Source organism: Rhinolophus sinicus, linkage group LG06 (assembly GCF_036562045.2).
Source record: "Rhinolophus sinicus isolate RSC01 linkage group LG06, ASM3656204v1, whole genome shotgun sequence".
Taxonomy (NCBI): domain Eukaryota; kingdom Metazoa; phylum Chordata; class Mammalia; order Chiroptera; family Rhinolophidae; genus Rhinolophus; species Rhinolophus sinicus.
This window is the reverse complement of record NC_133756.1, coordinates 7483134-7498859: the sequence shown is the minus strand read 5'-3', so window position 1 is coordinate 7498859 and position 15726 is coordinate 7483134. Positions and strand designations below refer to the sequence as shown.

The window sequence follows — 15726 nt, the reverse complement described above, 5'->3', positions numbered from 1 at the left end:
TCTTCCTCAGTTTCCCTATCTGAAAAGCAAAGCGGTTGGACCCAGTGGCCTGTGGGGATCCCCCTAACCCTGGCATTCTGAGGCAACCTCAGAGGAGCAGGATTTGGGACATGCCAGGGGCCCTTCCGCTGTGTCCCCAGGTCCCCCTGGTACTGGTTGGCCCCATTTCTGGGTCTCCATCAAGGGTCTTCTGTCCCTGGCTCTCTTTGGGGGTGTTTTTCCATTTCAAATATTGTGCACGGTGGCCCTCCCACCAGCCCTTGGACACACACAACACACGTGCACATACGCTGGCCCTTGGGGGCCCCACGAGACAGGATGGCCCTGGCCCCCGGGTCCTGTCTCTAGCATCTGCCCCGGGGTGGCTTTGAGCCACCAGCGGTGGGAGCTTTCCCTGCAGGGCTGCAGAGGATGGCCCCGTGTCCTGCCTTTTCAAGTAAATTGTGCAGCTACGCGTGGAAAGCAGGCTTCAGGGCCTGGCCCACGTTGGTGGGAAGGCGGCTCAGGGGCCCACGTTCTGCCCAGAGACCCTTGGCAGCCCCTGTCCTCTCGGGACCTCTGTCCAGTCTGTCGAGCAGCTGAGGCAGAGCTGGACGGAGGGGCTCTAGGGTCTGGGGTGCCCGGTGCAGTGCCTGGTGCAGCACCAGCACGAGGAGTCAGGACCCGGCTCCTGAGTCAGCTCTGGGTGGGGAGGCTCAACGCGATGAGCGGGGAGGGCTCGGAGGCCCTGCGGTGGTCGTGGTTAGTGGGAGTGGGTAACGAGTGTCTGCCCACCATGTGGAGCTGCTGTGTGTGCAGTGTTCCCATTACATAGGCAAAGAAACTGAGGCACGGAGGACGACAAGTTTTGCCCACTTACAGGCCTGGCCAGGACCTCAGGGCTCTGGGCCTGAGGTCTAAGCTGGTCCCGTGTCTTAGGGCAGTCTCCTTCGGCCTCCTGGCAACGCCGGGAAAGCCAAGGACAGACCCAGCCGGAGCTCAGGGCCTGGTACAGCCTCAAGCTGGCTCTGCCCAGACGGCGTTTTAGACCTGGAGGTGGGGACCCTGTCCCAGGAGTGGGGGTGGTGGGGAGGACAGCTCTGGGCTCCATCCTCCTTGGGCACCCTCTACCCACCTTGGGTATCCAGACCTGGTTTCTGTTCCCAGGAGTGGGGTGTCTCTCCCTTGTAACCCCAGGCCATCTGCCTGCCTCAGGCAACCTGCCCAACACAGGAAATGCATCTGGTCAGTGCAGGGATGCAGGCACTTGGGGACCTCAGCAAGGCAGAGAGGTGGCCAGTGTGCCTGGCGGGAGGAGCAGGGTCTGGGAGGGCAGAATTGGCATGGCCCCCCAACCCCCAGGGTCTGGCTCAGGCAGGGGCCTAGCTAGCTTCTGTCACCTGACAACATCTGTTTATTCCAGCCCCCCCCTGAAAACAAGAAAAGAATTGAACTCCTGGGCCCGAAGTGCATCTCCGTCCACCGCCAGTCCCCCAGGCCAAATGCTTTCAAAGGCAGAATTTTGCTTAAACGCCCTGAAAGGAGATTTAGGAGATCAGAATCTTAAACAAATTAACATGTGCAGCAGGCAGCTTTTAATCACCGCCTCTAATCTCAGGCTGCTGCGTTAGGAAATCATCTCACCGGCTTCGAGCAGTGGGCGGGGCTGGCGACACCCATGGATTATTCATCAGACCCTGAACTTGAGTTTCAGGGCTTCTCCTCAGGGGAAAGCTCAGGGCTCTGTCCACTCCAGGGGCCTAGGCTGGGCCTGGCCTGAGCCCCCGGGACCCTGTGATGCCCACACCCTCTCTCTCTGGGGTCTGTCTTTCCTTTCGCCTCCCATCTCCTCTCCTTTCCCTGTCTCTCCCTGCCTCAGTTTCTCCTCTCCTGACACTTTGGGGCTGCTGGCCTTTTCCCAGACGGGACTGTCCGAGGGGACTTACAGGGCCCATGGTGAGGGTGCGGGACCTTTGCTCCCCAGCCTCTGGCCACAGCTTTGCACTGAATGGAAGACCCCCGCAGCCTTTCTCTTCAGCTGTAGGACTCCTTGGGCTGCAGCCAGCAGGGAAGTCAGTCCGACTAGGTGCCCCTCCTTTCTGCCGCTCTGCCGGCTCGGTGGACATAGCCCTGGGGACCCTGGTTCTGCTGAGCAAATCTGTGACCAGTGTCCACATGAGAATCGCAGTGTCAGCTCACAAGGGCAGGTCCCCAGAGCCCAGACAAAGAGAGGATGGGTGTCCCTTTACGGGAGCTGGGCAGTGGGCCCTGGGGCATTCCCTGGGTGGGATCCCTGCGCAGGTGGAGACAGCTGACATGGCTTCCCTCCCCCTCCACACCTGGGAGCCTCACCTGGCAGGTGGTGTTCACACCTTGGGGTGAGACTCCTGCCTCCTGCCTGCCTGCTGGTCTCAAACTCACTCAAACTCAGACTCCCTTGTCCCCACATACCTCCCCAGGCCACCCTCTGGGCTGCAGGTCAGTTTCATCAGATGGGCTGTAGGCAGAAGTGGCAGCTTTCAAAACAGTGCCCGAGGGTGGAGATCTCTTTTCTTGATCTGGGAAATGTTATTTCCCTCAGATGTGGAAGCAGCAGGTCAAACCAGAACAAGCTCTCCCACCCCCAAGAGGCAGGCATGGCCGGGGACGGGATTGGTGGGGGCTGCTCAGCACACGCCCCCACCCCAACGCTGCTCCCTGCCTGGCCGCTCTTCTGGGGCTCTTCTGCACCCCAACAGCCCCCACCCCCTTGGACCCCAGGGACTTCGGCAGAGCTCTCATTAAGGGACACGTGGGGGGCAGGGAGGGAGCACAGGGAGCTTGGACCTGAAGGAGCTGGGCTCTTGGACCCTGTTGTGATGCCCCGTGTGCCGACCTCTGACTAGGGTGGCCAGTGGACTGTCACCATAGCCTGGAAGTGCTGGGGCTTCTTGGGAGCCCCTCCTGGGGTGGGGTTATTTGCCCTGGATCCAGCCCAAGGGGCCTGAGGGGAGACTGTCTGTAATGATCAGAGGCACCCGTGGTATAGTGGGGGCTGCCCGATGGGGGATATTCAGTTGGGGGGGGCTGTGCAGCTGGTAGGAGGGCCTGGAGGGCAGGAGGGCAGGGGGCAGGGTTGTCACTGGAGTCCCAGCGGGAACAGCGAGCAGAATCCCGCCCCCCCACACCCCGTCTCAGCCTCTGAGCTCCACCCCCTCCCACCTCGCACAGCGGGCTGGGAAGGGTTAAGGCGGGCGGGGCTCCCGTGGGAGGGGCGGTCCCAGCGGCCTCGCGGGCAGTGCCTTTGATGTTGATCAGGCATGGGCACCGCTTGCTGGGCGCCCTGGCTGGGCTCGGGCACAGGGACGCGTGGGGCCAGCCTGTGGCCCGGGCCCCTCAGACAGCGCCGGTAGCGACAGGGGTGGTGCCTGCGGGCCATGGAAGAGGCCAGGGACCCTGGTGGGCTCAGCCAGGACCAAGGTAAGGCTGGAGAAAGGGGGCTGTGGCCACTCCTACAGGGAGCCCATGGCAATGCTGAGCTGCCCGTCAGCGACCCACGGACCCCACGCAGGCAGTACTTGACCCCCACCCCACGAGTCTCTGGGAGGACCCCCTCCTCCCGGTCCCCTACATCGTCCCCCTGTGCTTGCTTCTTCATGAGAAGGGTGGACACAATCCTGAGGGGCGGCAGGAGGAGGTGTCCCTAAGCCTAGCCGACAGCCTCCTGACCTCCAGCCTGCCCCCCCGCAGATGCCAGCCTCGGTCAGGGGGATTAGGTCTGGGGTGTCCTGGCCTGTGGGACCCTGGGGGCTCTCCTGGTCAGACCCAGGGCAAGGGCGGGGTTGCGGCTGTGCCGGTCAGCACCATGGACAGGGCAGCCGCCTTTCCCTGAGGGGTTTGCTGAGCCCTCAAGGCCCTGGCCCAGCTCCCAAGCGGGAGATTTCGTGCTTAGATCTGTCATGCTGTCCTGACCTGGGGGCCCGGGCACTGCCCTGAACAGACAGCACAGATTGGCAGGGGTGGCAGGAGCTCTCCGAGGCTGCCCAGGGCTGCCTGGCACCAAGGAGTTTGGGCACAAGAAGGGGCCGGGTGTGTGGTGTCAAGGCTGGTCCTGTGGGGGCCAGATGAGAGGGAGCTTCTCCAAGGCAGGGTCTCTGTTTGCCCTCAATGCAGCCCTTGCTCTGGGCCAGGGGTGGGGAGAGTCAGAGAGGGAAGGGGGCCAGCATCACAGGAGTGATGGGTCAGCCAGCAGAACTTCCTGCTTGAGGGCTGGGGTCCAAGGAGAGGAGGAGTTTGCTTTCTGGCGACTTGTCTGGATCCTAGCTGTCCTGGACCCGGTTCCTTCTGCCCTCGGACTGACGCTGACACAGGGGAGGGGCTGGGAGCCTGGCGGAGCATGTGTAGGAGCAGGAGCCTCACTGCCGAGCAGGCTGAGGCGGTGTTCCCGGCACTGCTTCTGATGAACTGTGTGGCCTCCAGCAGGGCACCAACCCTCTCTGAGCCTCTTATGAAAGAGGGACAGTATGGGGCCAGCTTCACAGGGTGGCTGTGAGCATTCAAAGTGAGTGCACCTGGCCATGTGGCTGTCCCCTCCCGCTCCTCCCCTCCTGAGATGCCCTTTGTCAATGGAGGACAGTATGGCAGGTGACATGGGCTGGTGATGCAGACACTCGGGCTTGGCTGTGTGCTCTGGCCACCCCTGAGTACACCATCTCCCTGAGCACAGCCACCACCCGTGTTGGGGACTGGGCTCCCGTGGATGGGTGGCCCCTGGGCAGGGCCTGGCCCAGCACCTTCCTGTCTGGTTGGCTTGCAGAGAGCAATGTGGAGTCAACAGCCCCAGGCCGGCCCAGCCTACATCAGACCTCTGACCTCACAGGGACTGGCTGCTGCCATGTGGCCCCAGGGGCCCAGGGTCCAGGGAGACCTGGCACACGGAGCCAGTGAGGGAAGAGTCCTGGTTTTGGGAGGGGAGGGGGGTCGCAGCGGCAGGAGCAACTGTGTGCCCAGCCTTGGTCCTTCATGCACTGAACTGAGGGCACAGTGGGTGTGGAGGGGGGAGACATGTAGGATGTCCCTTAGCTGGGAGGAGCATGCAGGCGCCCCCCTCCCAGAGAGAGAACAGTCTCAGATGTGCAGCTGAGGACGGAGCAGATGGCTGGAGTTGTGGGTCCGGCCCTCCATCTGCACAGCTAATGAGCTGATGACGAAGGTCTGACTGTTTCTGGCACCTTTCTCCTGAAAAGCTGGAGGATGAGCGCCTGCCCGGAAGTGTCCCTCTCCTGGGACAGGGGTGTGGGTGAGGGGGAACTCACGGGCTGTGTCTGGTACCAGCCGCTCCAGTCACATTCACCAGGGCTGTTGGGGGGGGACTTGGAGGAGGGCTGAGTAATCGGAAGTGCCTGTTTCTTCATGGGACTTTGTTTCCAGCTCACCCTGCCTGTGGGCTCCCACTGGTTGAGCCAACTTCCTGTGTGGAAATGCCATGAGCGCAGGCCTCCCAGTGGGGCAGTGGACACCCCCCAGGACTGGAGGTTTTCTCTGGCCCTGGGGAGCTGGGGGGCAGGAAGTCGCCCACCTGGGTAGCCCCGTACAGGGCCTCCACCAACCAGGGGCTTCGTGCCCGGGACGACCCCAGGATGGGGCTTGTGTCATGGATGGGTGGGCAAAGGGGGAAGGAAGCCGCACTGACAGTCCTCCTGGCCACGTGGAGCTCAGGGCCCGAGGACCCCTCAAGCTCTGTGTGCCGAGGGCGGGGCATGGGGGCTGGTGCTCGAGGAAGGCTTCCTCAGCAGGCACATGCTTAGGAACCTGGCTGGGGTCCGCGACTCAGAGACAGCGGGCCACACTGTCCTGGGGTTCCCCTCCAGTGGCCCAGGGTGGTCTCCCTCCACATGGCCTGCCCCGTCAGCTGAGCTGCTATTTCGTCTGTAAATCCTCTCTGGCCTTCAGGCCCCTGTGGTGGGGCTGACTGCTGTCTGGGGTGCGGGCCACTCCTCCTGAGCTCTCTCCCAGTCAGCAGCAGGCGTGTGGGGGAACAGCACGGAGGGGGTCGGTGAGACCCAGGGAGGGCCCACCTTGGGGCAGGAGGCACGGACAGGCAGCTGGCCCAGCCCCCAGACAGGGGAGCAAGGACCCTAGGTGCAGGAACTTTAGGAAGTCAGACTTGGCGGCCTGCGTGTTTCCAGAATATCCTCTCTGTGCCGAGGTACTGGGCTCTCAGGACCGCTGCCTCCAAAGGGGCCGAGAACAGCCACAGGCTTAGCCTTCTTCTGTTTCCTGTCTCCCGCGTGGCTCTGAGCCCATTCTGCCTGCTCTGCCCGGCGGCCATCCAGCCATCCAGCCCTGCCAGCTGCTGCCCAGCCTCCCCTGCTGGCCAGGGTGGTGTACACTGGGGGCAGGGCCAGTTCTGCCAAAGGCACGAGGACCCCTCCCTGGGAGCTGCAGCCCCCTTCCCTCACCCTGTGGGAGTTTCCTCTTCTCCCAACAGGCAGGCTGAGCTCCATCTGTTGACTTTTCAGGAAAGTGCCCCCACCCCCAGCCGCTTCTGCCGGCTGCAAGCCTCTCTCCCTCTCTAGCCGCTCCCTGGGCGCTCCCTGGGGCCTGTCCCCTCATAGGCTGGGCACCTCCCTCCAGAGAGCTGTGGCCAAGGTGGGCGCATGTCAGCTCTCCCTCAAGCCTCATCCGGCCTGGCCTGTGCCTTGTAAATGCAGGGAAGTGAGCCCTGGAGCCCTGGCAGGAGCCCCCAGCTCGCGGGAGCCTGGGCACCTGTGAGGGCAGGAGGCTGCGGGTGTCTATTAATAGCATCCTCTCCCGCAGGACTGTCAAATGTGATTACCGCCACCAGGTAGCTGAGGTGGGGACAACGGGGCAAGGGGGCTGGGGAGAGCTCCCCTGGGAGGGGCTCTCACGGAGGCCAAGTTCAGGAAGGCCCTGACTCTGCTCGCAGGCAGAGGAGGCCAGCTGTTGGGACCCCGCTGTGCTGGAGCCCTGTGGTGCTCAGCAGGCTTGGTGACCACTTGGGAGCCCACTGCATCGGAAGGGGCTTCTCCAGGGGGAGGGCCCTGGGCACTGGATGCCCCCAGGCTCAGAGAATGTCCTGTCCACTCATGCCCACTGCTGCAGGGGCTGGGACAGCTGTGCCCAGATGGCTGTGCCCATGACTCCCTGCTGGGTGATGGGACAGAAAGGTCCCTCGGGCCCTCCCTTGGGAACGATCTTGGTGGGAGCTAGTTCCACCAGCTAGTAAGGGGCCAGGCTGCTGCCCTCATTGCCTAGAGCATGAGTGCCCAGGGACCTCGGTGGGGAGGTGAAAGGTACAGGCCCTGGCCTGGGGCTGGTTGGGTGGCGTGGGGGACAGAGCGTGGCTGGTCACCAGAGCCTGTCCTCACCCTCTGGCACACGACGTCCCTGGCTCCCTGGGGTCTACTGCACAGGCCAGGAGCAGCCCACAGGGCAGACAAAGCCTGGCTGCCCGTCCCCGGGCTCCTCTGGTGTCCTGAAGCCCAGCTGGGCCAGGTGGGGCCAGGCCCCCTGCCTACAGAACTCGCATCTCTGCTGTGGTAAGCCCAGGTCTCCCGGCCGCGGAGAGGGCTCTGCGGGAGGAAAAGGCCACATCCCGGCCAGCAGAGCCTGGCGAGGGCCTCCCGCTCCCACTCCAGGCCCACAGCCCTCCCCCAGGCTTGTCTGGGGCCAGCCAAGGCCTTGCGGTCCCTGCCAAGCGACCCCCCAGGCTCCACTGCACTGGTGTGGACCCCGCAGACCAGCCCTGGCTCCTGTGCCCCCAGGTACTGGGCACAGCCACCCCGGGGCCCTGTGGGAGGGGTGTGAGCAGCCGACTCACACTCTCTGATAAAATAAAAATAGTTGGGGAGGAGGCACCCAGACGTTCCGAGCTGCTTCTCAGACGTTTAAATAATCTTGGCCATCTGTGTGTGGGCCTGTCCCTCCCTCCTGCGAGGCTCTGGACACGGACTGGCCGGTCTCTGTGCTGCTGGAGCAGGGCGGCCTCTTCTCCCTGTTCTCCACCCAAGGGGTCTGAGCACCTACTGTGTGCTGAGCTGGGCCCACAGCTGAGAGCTCGGGCTGCTGCCAGGGACCCCAGGGAGCGGGGGCAGGGCTGTGGCAGGGCCACAGGAGCCTCTGCCTCACGTGTCCCACTGTTGCTGAACGTAATAAGCAAAGTGGACACGGGAAGTGCCCGCTTAACGGGTCTTCAGAAAGGCAGAGAAGTTTGGAGGAAGAAGGGGCTGGAGGTGAATGAGCAGGGCCTGCTGGTGGGGGGAGGAGCCCAGGGAGGGAGGGGTGCCCCACGCCCCCCCCCCCCCCCCCCGGCATATTTGCTCAATGGAGGGATGAGTGAATCAGGGCCTGTGCACGTGGCTGCACCCACGGTGGGTGGGGGGCTGCAGCCTCTCCGGTCTGCCTGTGTGAGTGCGCGCTCTGCTTGGTCGGGAAGCCCGTGGGTGTACTTTGTGGGTTTTGTTGGAAGATTAGATTGATTTTCTAGCCTTCCCCGGGGGAGAGGCGGAGATGCTCATGCCGCTGGCCTCTTGTCGCCTGCTGTGTTAGGACAAGATCGATCTCCTCTATAAAAACAAAATTAAACCAGTGCTCCCAGCTAATGACAACAAGGGCTCTTCCTCCCAGGAGCAGCTGCCATCGTGTCCGGAGGCCGCTGCCTCTGTCCTCTGCAGGGTTTGGGGAAGGAAGGCGCGAGGAGCTGGGGGCACCTTCCGGCAGATGGGGGAACTGAGGCCGGCAGACAGGGGAGGACGGCCCCAGGGCTCCCCTCCCTTCCTAGAGACTGCTGAGGCCAGGCTGTCAGGTCAGCAGTTCAGCCACTGTGCAGGGGCCAAGCTGGCTGGGAGGGTCATGGGTACCCCCCTTCTGGGTGTCAGTGTGGGGTCTCTGAGGCCCTCCCTATGCCCTCTCCCCACCTCGCTTGGTGGGTGGCCCCACATGTCCACTTGTCTGTGATGGGCACACGTGTGTGCCAGGCTCATCCAGGTCTGCAGCTGGAGCTTTTTGTTGGTGCTGCCTGGCAGTGGCCAAGCCCTAGAGAGCTGGACAGCCATAGTAGCTCCAGCGATGGCCACACCATGCCAGGCTGGCTCCGTGTCACCTCCCAGAGCCGACTTGGTAGCCTTGGCACTAGGAGTCCAGCCTATGCTCGCCTACCCTCGAGTGCTTGCTGAGGGCTGGTCCCTGCGAGTGAAGGAACCGAGCTGGACAGGACTGGAGAGGGCCCCCCCCCAGGGATACCTTTGGAGGTCACACAGTGCGCAGATAGTGTGTGGGGGCCTGTCGGGCAGGCGAGAGGCAGCCCTGGTGAGCCGTGAAGGAATAACTCGGGTCACGGGACGAGGACCAGAAGCAGGGAGTTCGGGGAGGGCTGGGAGCCGCTGCTGTGTGTGGGTGAGAGTGGGGAGGAAGGGGCCAGGGCAGCTGGTGGGGCTGGGGCACCCCTCTCCCCCACGGGCCCTCCTGCCCCTTCCTGACCAGGCCTGCCGGCACCACCTGTCCTGGCCTGGGGGTGCGGTGGTCCCGGTGCCAGCTAGCCTCTCATGTATCCTATTGTTCAGGTGGGGTCAGGTGAGATGGCCCGGAGGCCCGGTGTGGCTGCTCTGCTCCCATCGGAGCCTGCAGGGCCCCTGTGCTGCAGCCGGCCTGGCAGCCGTGTCAGGCGTCTGAGCTGGAGGCTGGGCAGCCGCAGGCGGTGCCTTACCCAGCGTGTGGACCTTGACTGGGTCTTGGGGCCTCTGAGAGCTGAGCATTGCTGCCTCGTCCACCCCGCCCTGCACTCAGGTCGGCTGGTGCAGGCTGGTGAGGGTTGGCCCCGGGCAGTGGGGCAAACTGCCAGGTGGGGTGTGGTGAGCCTGGCCCTGGAGTGAAAAGTGCCCGAGGGGCCCTTCTGTGACCCCAATTTGGGCGGAGTGGGGGCTGGGCCCTTCTCCCTCCTGGTGTTGGCTGGGGTCTGCTCTCAGGCAGCACGTGGGTGAGGTGGGGGGTTCTTCTCAGGTGCTGGGCCCTGGGCCCTGAGTGTGACTCTGAGAGAGTAGAGGGTGGGACTGGCTCAGGTGACTGCATGTGGATGTGGGGTCCTGGCTGGCATTGCCTACCTGGGCCAATAGGGAGCTGGTGGAGGCTGGGATGTGGGGTGCCCCCATCCCTGGCTCTAATAGGCACTCTGCCCTGTCCCCTTCTTGAGACCTAGGGCTGTCAGCAGCTGTGCAGAAGTGGGGTGGGAGCTGGAAAGGGTGGGAAGGGAGGGGACCCTTGCCTCCTGCTTTGGGGCCTGAGCCATGTGGGCTTGGGGTTTGGGGCCTGTTGTGGGTTCCAGCCCAGCTTGGCAGTCACCTGGGACGTGGCCTTTGCCCTCATCTAACACTGTGAGGGTGACAGACATAGCACCCCCAGGGCCGGGCGCGCCCCCTCCCGCCACGTCCTATGCCCCTGGGGCACCCCAGCTTTGCACAGCACCTACAATCCTGAGTCGTCCACCTGTCTCAGGGAGCGTCAGAGGTGGGGTGGGGGTCACCTGGGTCCTGCTAGCCGCAGAGCCCTGCGTCAGGCTGGATTAGCTGGCCCTTCATCTGCCTGGTCCATGGAGGATTACGGTCTGGGGCAGTGGAGGGGACTCAGGAAGTGCAGGTCTGTGCCCCTCCCTGAACCCTGCCCAGGCATGGGGGGCATCTAGGCTCCTGGCTGTTGATCAGCTAATGGCTGAGGGCCCAAAGAGGGCAGGGAGTGGCTGGCTTAGGAGCTTTGGGGCAGGGGGAGGGGTGGGGAGGTGGGGGGGTGGGAGGTGAGAGCACTCCCAGACTGGGGCCAGGTGCAGGGAAGGAAGGCACAGACCTGGCTTCGAGGAGTCATGGGCTTTTGGGTGGGAGGGAGTCATCCAGTGTCATGGTGGGACGGCTGCTGGGATGGGTCAATGACCACAGGATCGCAGGAGGGGAGGGCTGGGAGCGTCAACTGGCCCAGGGCGCTAAGAGCACGGGCCATTGGGCCTCGTCTAGGCCGGCCCTCGGACCGTGGGGTTTCTGCTTCCCTTCCCCCAGCTCCCCAGTGCAGATGGAGATGCTGTCAGAGGCTCTGGCAGCCCATCTTCCTGAGGACACCCAGGCCTCACTCCCAGAGGCTAATGGCTCCTAATCCAATCTCACGATCCCACGAGGAAAGGCCTCCTGCGAGGGGCCAGTCACAGCCCCTTTGGCAAAGGCTGTTCATTCGGCTCTGCACTGGCCCTGAGTCGATTACGTCAGGTCCAGCCGGGTGGGGCCCGGTTCCGTGGTCATCCCAGCACGCCCTTCACGCTCTCCTCAAGCATCCGCCTCCCGTCCTCTCCGACCTTGGACCCCAGCGGCTGTACCAGGCTGCCCAGCCTTGGGGACCTCTGTGGCCTGGGCCCAGCTCCTCCCCTCTGTGCCAGGGTGGGAAGGGTGCCTGCCTTGTCTGCACGGCCCAGGAGTTCTGGGGTTTTTTTGTTGTTTTTTTTTTAAAGATTTTATTAGGGAAGGGGAACAGGACTTTATTGGGGAACAGTGTGTACTTCCAGGATTTTTTTCCAAGTCAAGTTGTTGTCCTTTCAGTCTTAGTTGTGGAGGGTGCCGTTCAGCTTCAAGTTGTTGTCCTTTCAGTCTTAGTTGTGGAGGGTGCAGCTCAGCTCCAGGTCCAGTTGCCGTTGTTAGTTGCAGGGGGCGCAGCCCACCACCCCTTGTGGGAGTCGAACCGGCAACCTTGTGGTTGAGAGGATGCGCTCCAACCAACTGAGCCAGCTGGGAGCTCAGTGGCAGCTCAGCTCAAGGTGCCGTGTTCAATCTTTAGTTGCAGGGGGCGCTGCCCACCATCCCTTGCGGGACTCAAGGAGTTGAACTGGCAACCTTGTGGTTGAGAGCCCACTGGCCCATGTGGGAATCAAACCGGCAGCCTTCAGAGTTAGGAGCATGGAGCTCCAGCCGCCTGAGCCACCAGGCTGGCCTCGAGCTCTGGGGTTTATGGCAAGGAGGATGGGGCTCCTGAGGACAGCCCATGAGTGGACTGCCTACCTCCAAGCCCAGCACTGCCATAGGTTTACGGGACATGGGGACCTGTGCTGCACCTGTGGAACCTGGGCAAGGGGCACGGGCTGGGCTGGGGCTGTGTGGTCCCAGAGGCAGAAGGAGCAGCCAGTCCCCACTGAAGCCGGTTACTGTGACCGTGGGTTGTGTTCTGCCCCTTGGGCCTCAGGCCATCTGTTTGCCCCACTAGCCTGCCATGGTGGCCTATGGTGCCCAGTGGCCCCTGGACCACAAGAGGTGGGTATGCCCTCCTCTCAGTCTCTCCTGCTTGCCAGCCACCCCTCTGTACTACCCTTGTCTGGGCCTTAACTGGTGTGGCCTTGTGTCCAGTTAGCCCCTCCCTGGGCCCAGCCCTCGTCCCCAGGCCAGGTGGGTCATGGAGAGGGCAGTGGGCTCAGGCCAACCCAGCCGGCCAGGGCAGGATCAGTGAGGTAGGTGCCCTGGGCAAGGGGCTGCCTCCACCCAGAAAGGTCAAGCTGGGGGACTGGTCCTCGGGGGCTGCGGCTGCACAGCCAGGGGCCTGGAGCTGGGTGAGGGGGGCAGGCGTGCTAGACCCAGGCTCAGGGGACTTGTACCCTCCAAGCAGTGCTGGGAGATACAAAGGGGCCCAGTGCCCGGGTCATCCCTGGGTCAGACAGGCCTGGGCAGGCAGCCCTGCCTCACTTGGCTCCAGTCTTTAGCCCACAGAGGGCTGAGCGCTGGGAGACAAGAACCTGGTCCTATCCCAGCTCTGGGCCCCTTGGGTCTCCCTGTGGGTGGAGAGCGGGGGTGAGAGCCCGGGCTTCTCCTGGGACTCAGGCTGGAAGGGAGAGTGGGCAGTAGCCTTGGGCGTTTGGCATGGGGAGGACAGTGGGAAGACCACCCCCCGCAGAGCGTGAGAGTGTGTCCTAGAAGGTGGTCCCATGAGGACCACCACCCCAGGCCCTACAGCTGTGCTCTTTGGGTCCCCAAGGGGCCCCTATCTGTCCTGCCTGTTACTCAGCGAGACCTGCGGGCTCAAGGCCTGGGGCCTCAAATGACATTGCTGCCTGTGGGTCCCCTCCTGGTCCCCAGCTGGGAGATCCCTTGGCCTAAATCCTCTGACCAGCTGGAGTGGATCCTGGCTTGGATTAGCACAGGGGATTGGGCAAAGGATGAGTGGGGCGGGCACACACGCTCAGCTCCCCCACCCACAGGCCCTGTCACGCTGCTGCTTTGGGAATCTGTCTGTGGCCCTGGTGGGTGGGTGGGCTGGCCTGGGGGCCCTCTGGGACAGCAGGTGACAGTCGGGCCAATGCCAGAGGGGTCTGGGAGCAGCCTTGTGGGGGGTTCGGGGGGCTCTGAGGAGGAGGAGGAAAAGAGAGAGAAGGGGGCCGCATGTAGCCCCCGTGCTGCCCACCACTGACCTGCCTGACCAGCTGAGGTGGGCTGGGGACGGCCGGCCCTCTCTGGCCTCCCTGAGCCCACACTTGGTCATCATCCGGGGATGTCTGTCCCCTGGCCATCTACCTCCAGCAGGGCCAAGGGAACGGTGGCCTGCCTGGCAGAGGCCCTCCTTTGGGTCGGAAGCAGTGTGGCCGTGTCCCCATGGTGGCAGCTTGGCCCACTAGGTAAGGGGCAGCGACTGCCTGTTCCTCCCTGGCCGGAGCCCCACCCAGCCCCAGGGCCACCGGGGCCTGGAGAGCGTGAAAGGCCTGATGGTGCCACCCCTCCCCGGCAAACCTGGAACCTCCTGGCCCCTCGGGTCTCTCTCTGGGGCTCATGCAGCTCCAGCAGCATCCCCTTCTACTGACCTCCCTTCGGGTCCTGGAGGCTGAACCATAGGTGGGCAGCAGGAAGGTGGGGCTGAGGGCACGGCCCTGGTGGATGTACTGGCTGGGTGCTCAGGCAGCTCTGAAACTTTGGTTCTGGCGCTGGGGGGGTGGGGGCGGTCCCTGGCACTTTGGGGCAGTGGTCCCTTTAACCCAGAGTGCTGGTGCCCGACATGAGGGCAGTCAGAGTGCCCCCCACTGCCTACAGCTTCCCCAGCCCCAGGGAGCCGCTGTCTTGGCTGGCACCCCCTCCCCTGGGACCTGGGAGGCATGCAAGCTGCAGACAGGAGGTCAAGTGAACAGAGAACTTGAGGGGGAGGGGCAGGTGGGCGCCAAGTCGGGGGAGGGGTTTGGGTTGGAGCAAGGATCCCAGATACGCACCCAGGGCAGCGCCTTGGCCTCACGGAGCGCCCCCCACCCCCACCCCACTGGGGCCTCCAGGTGTGCAGTGCCATCCTGTTGCACACAGGAGGAGGCAGCTTTTCTGACGTGCCAGGCAGGGGGTGTGGGCACTTGGGGGAAGCCTATGGCAGGGCCAGCGAGCCAGCCTGGGCATCATGAGGGGATGGCTGCCCACCCGATGCCCGCCCAGGACCCGCTTTGTTCCTGGCATGGGGTCTCCTGAGAGCGGACTCAGCCACATGACCCTGTGTTCCCTTGTGTGTGTCATAGCTTTTGTGGCAGGTCATGGTGGTTGCTGGGGCTGGTCCAGATGGTAGACAATGGGATGGGCAGGTGGCCAGTCCTGTCAGGGGCCTCACTTGGCCCTCAGGCCCCAAGGCCATCGGGGAGGGTGGCAGAGGGCAGCTGGGCAGAACCGCTCTGCTTCTTGTCGTGGGCTCTGGCCCTTGAATAGGGTCCCAGATTGGGTGTGTGACTGGGCCAGCCCCGGGGGGTTGCAGGCAGCCCTGGGGGTCTGAGCTCAGCCCCTCGTGGGCAGTTGGTGGGCGGACAGGTGGTCCCCACACCCCCCTTGAGCACATGGAAGTGGGGGGCCAGGTGCGGTGAGTGGTGGGGCTGCCACAGCGCTCACCGGCACCCCTCTGTCTGTCCCTGCCGGCTGGCCGTCCATCTGCGCATCCAGTGGAGAGATGCATGAGCGCCATGCAGGCAGGGACGCAGATGGTGAAGCTCCGAGGCGGCTCCAAGGGCCTGATGCGCTTCTACTTCCTGGATGAGCACCGCTCCTGCATCCGCTGGCGGCCCTCACGCAAGAACGAGAAGGCCAAGAGTGAGTGGACCACCCCGGCGGGGCAGGGACACCTCGAGAGCAGCCCTGGTGTCTCAGGGGGCTCCCGGCCTTGTGCACGGGTTCAGCTGGCCTTGGAGTTCCACGGTGACCTCTGGGTGGAGAGGGGTCAAGGTCTCTTGGCCTTTGGGGCCCAGGCCCTGCTGCCCGCCTGGCAGAGCCCGCTGGGCCTCAGAGGAGACCGAGCAGCCCCAGCACACAGCCACATGCCACGTGCTGGCCTGAGAGGCAGAAGGACCTTCAGTCTAGTTGGGGAAATAAGACCTCCCATAAGCATCGAGAGACCCGGCTGGGCACACTGAGGGCAGCATTTCTCCTGGCCCAGGCAGCTTGGGTGAGAAGCTGGCACAGGGGTGTGGAGGCTGCCAGGCTGCCGGGAGTGAGGAGGGGTCCTGAGCAGGGAGGCTTTGTGCAGAGGGCGGAAGGTAATGTTGATCTCTGAGGGCGCATGGCAGGGACAGGGCTGGGGGTCCCGGGTCAGGAAGGGACACATAAGAGTCCTCATGGGCTGGAAGGCGGGTGTGTACAGCCCTTCTTCTGGCTTTGCCAATGGGAAAGACCCAAGTTGCCAGGGTAGGGCTCAGGCCAAGGGCACTGCTGGCCCTGGCCGGGGGCCCAGGAGAGAGCCATGCTGTGCAGCCCTCTGGGAGGGCATCCTGGAGGAGGG

At 63.9% G+C, this 15726-nt stretch overlaps 1 protein-coding gene across 6 annotated transcripts in view; it reads left to right on the top strand.

Moving 5' to 3' along the window:
- The window catches only part of PLCH2 (phospholipase C eta 2), a 55333-nt gene that overhangs the window by 14984 nt on the left and 24623 nt on the right, over positions 1-15726 (top strand). For 4 of the 6 annotated variants that reach the window (XM_074334248.1, XM_074334244.1, XM_019712136.2 and 1 more), the window contains exons 1-2: positions 3237-3438; positions 14895-15041. In XM_074334248.1, the coding sequence (XP_074190349.1) occupies positions 3396-3438; positions 14895-15041 (190 nt within the window). In that variant the 5' untranslated portion in view covers positions 3237-3395. Of the gene's footprint in view, positions 1-3236; positions 3439-14894; positions 15042-15726 lie in introns of those variants that run through there. The other 2 variants (XM_074334245.1, XM_074334247.1) reach the window with 1 other exon arrangement.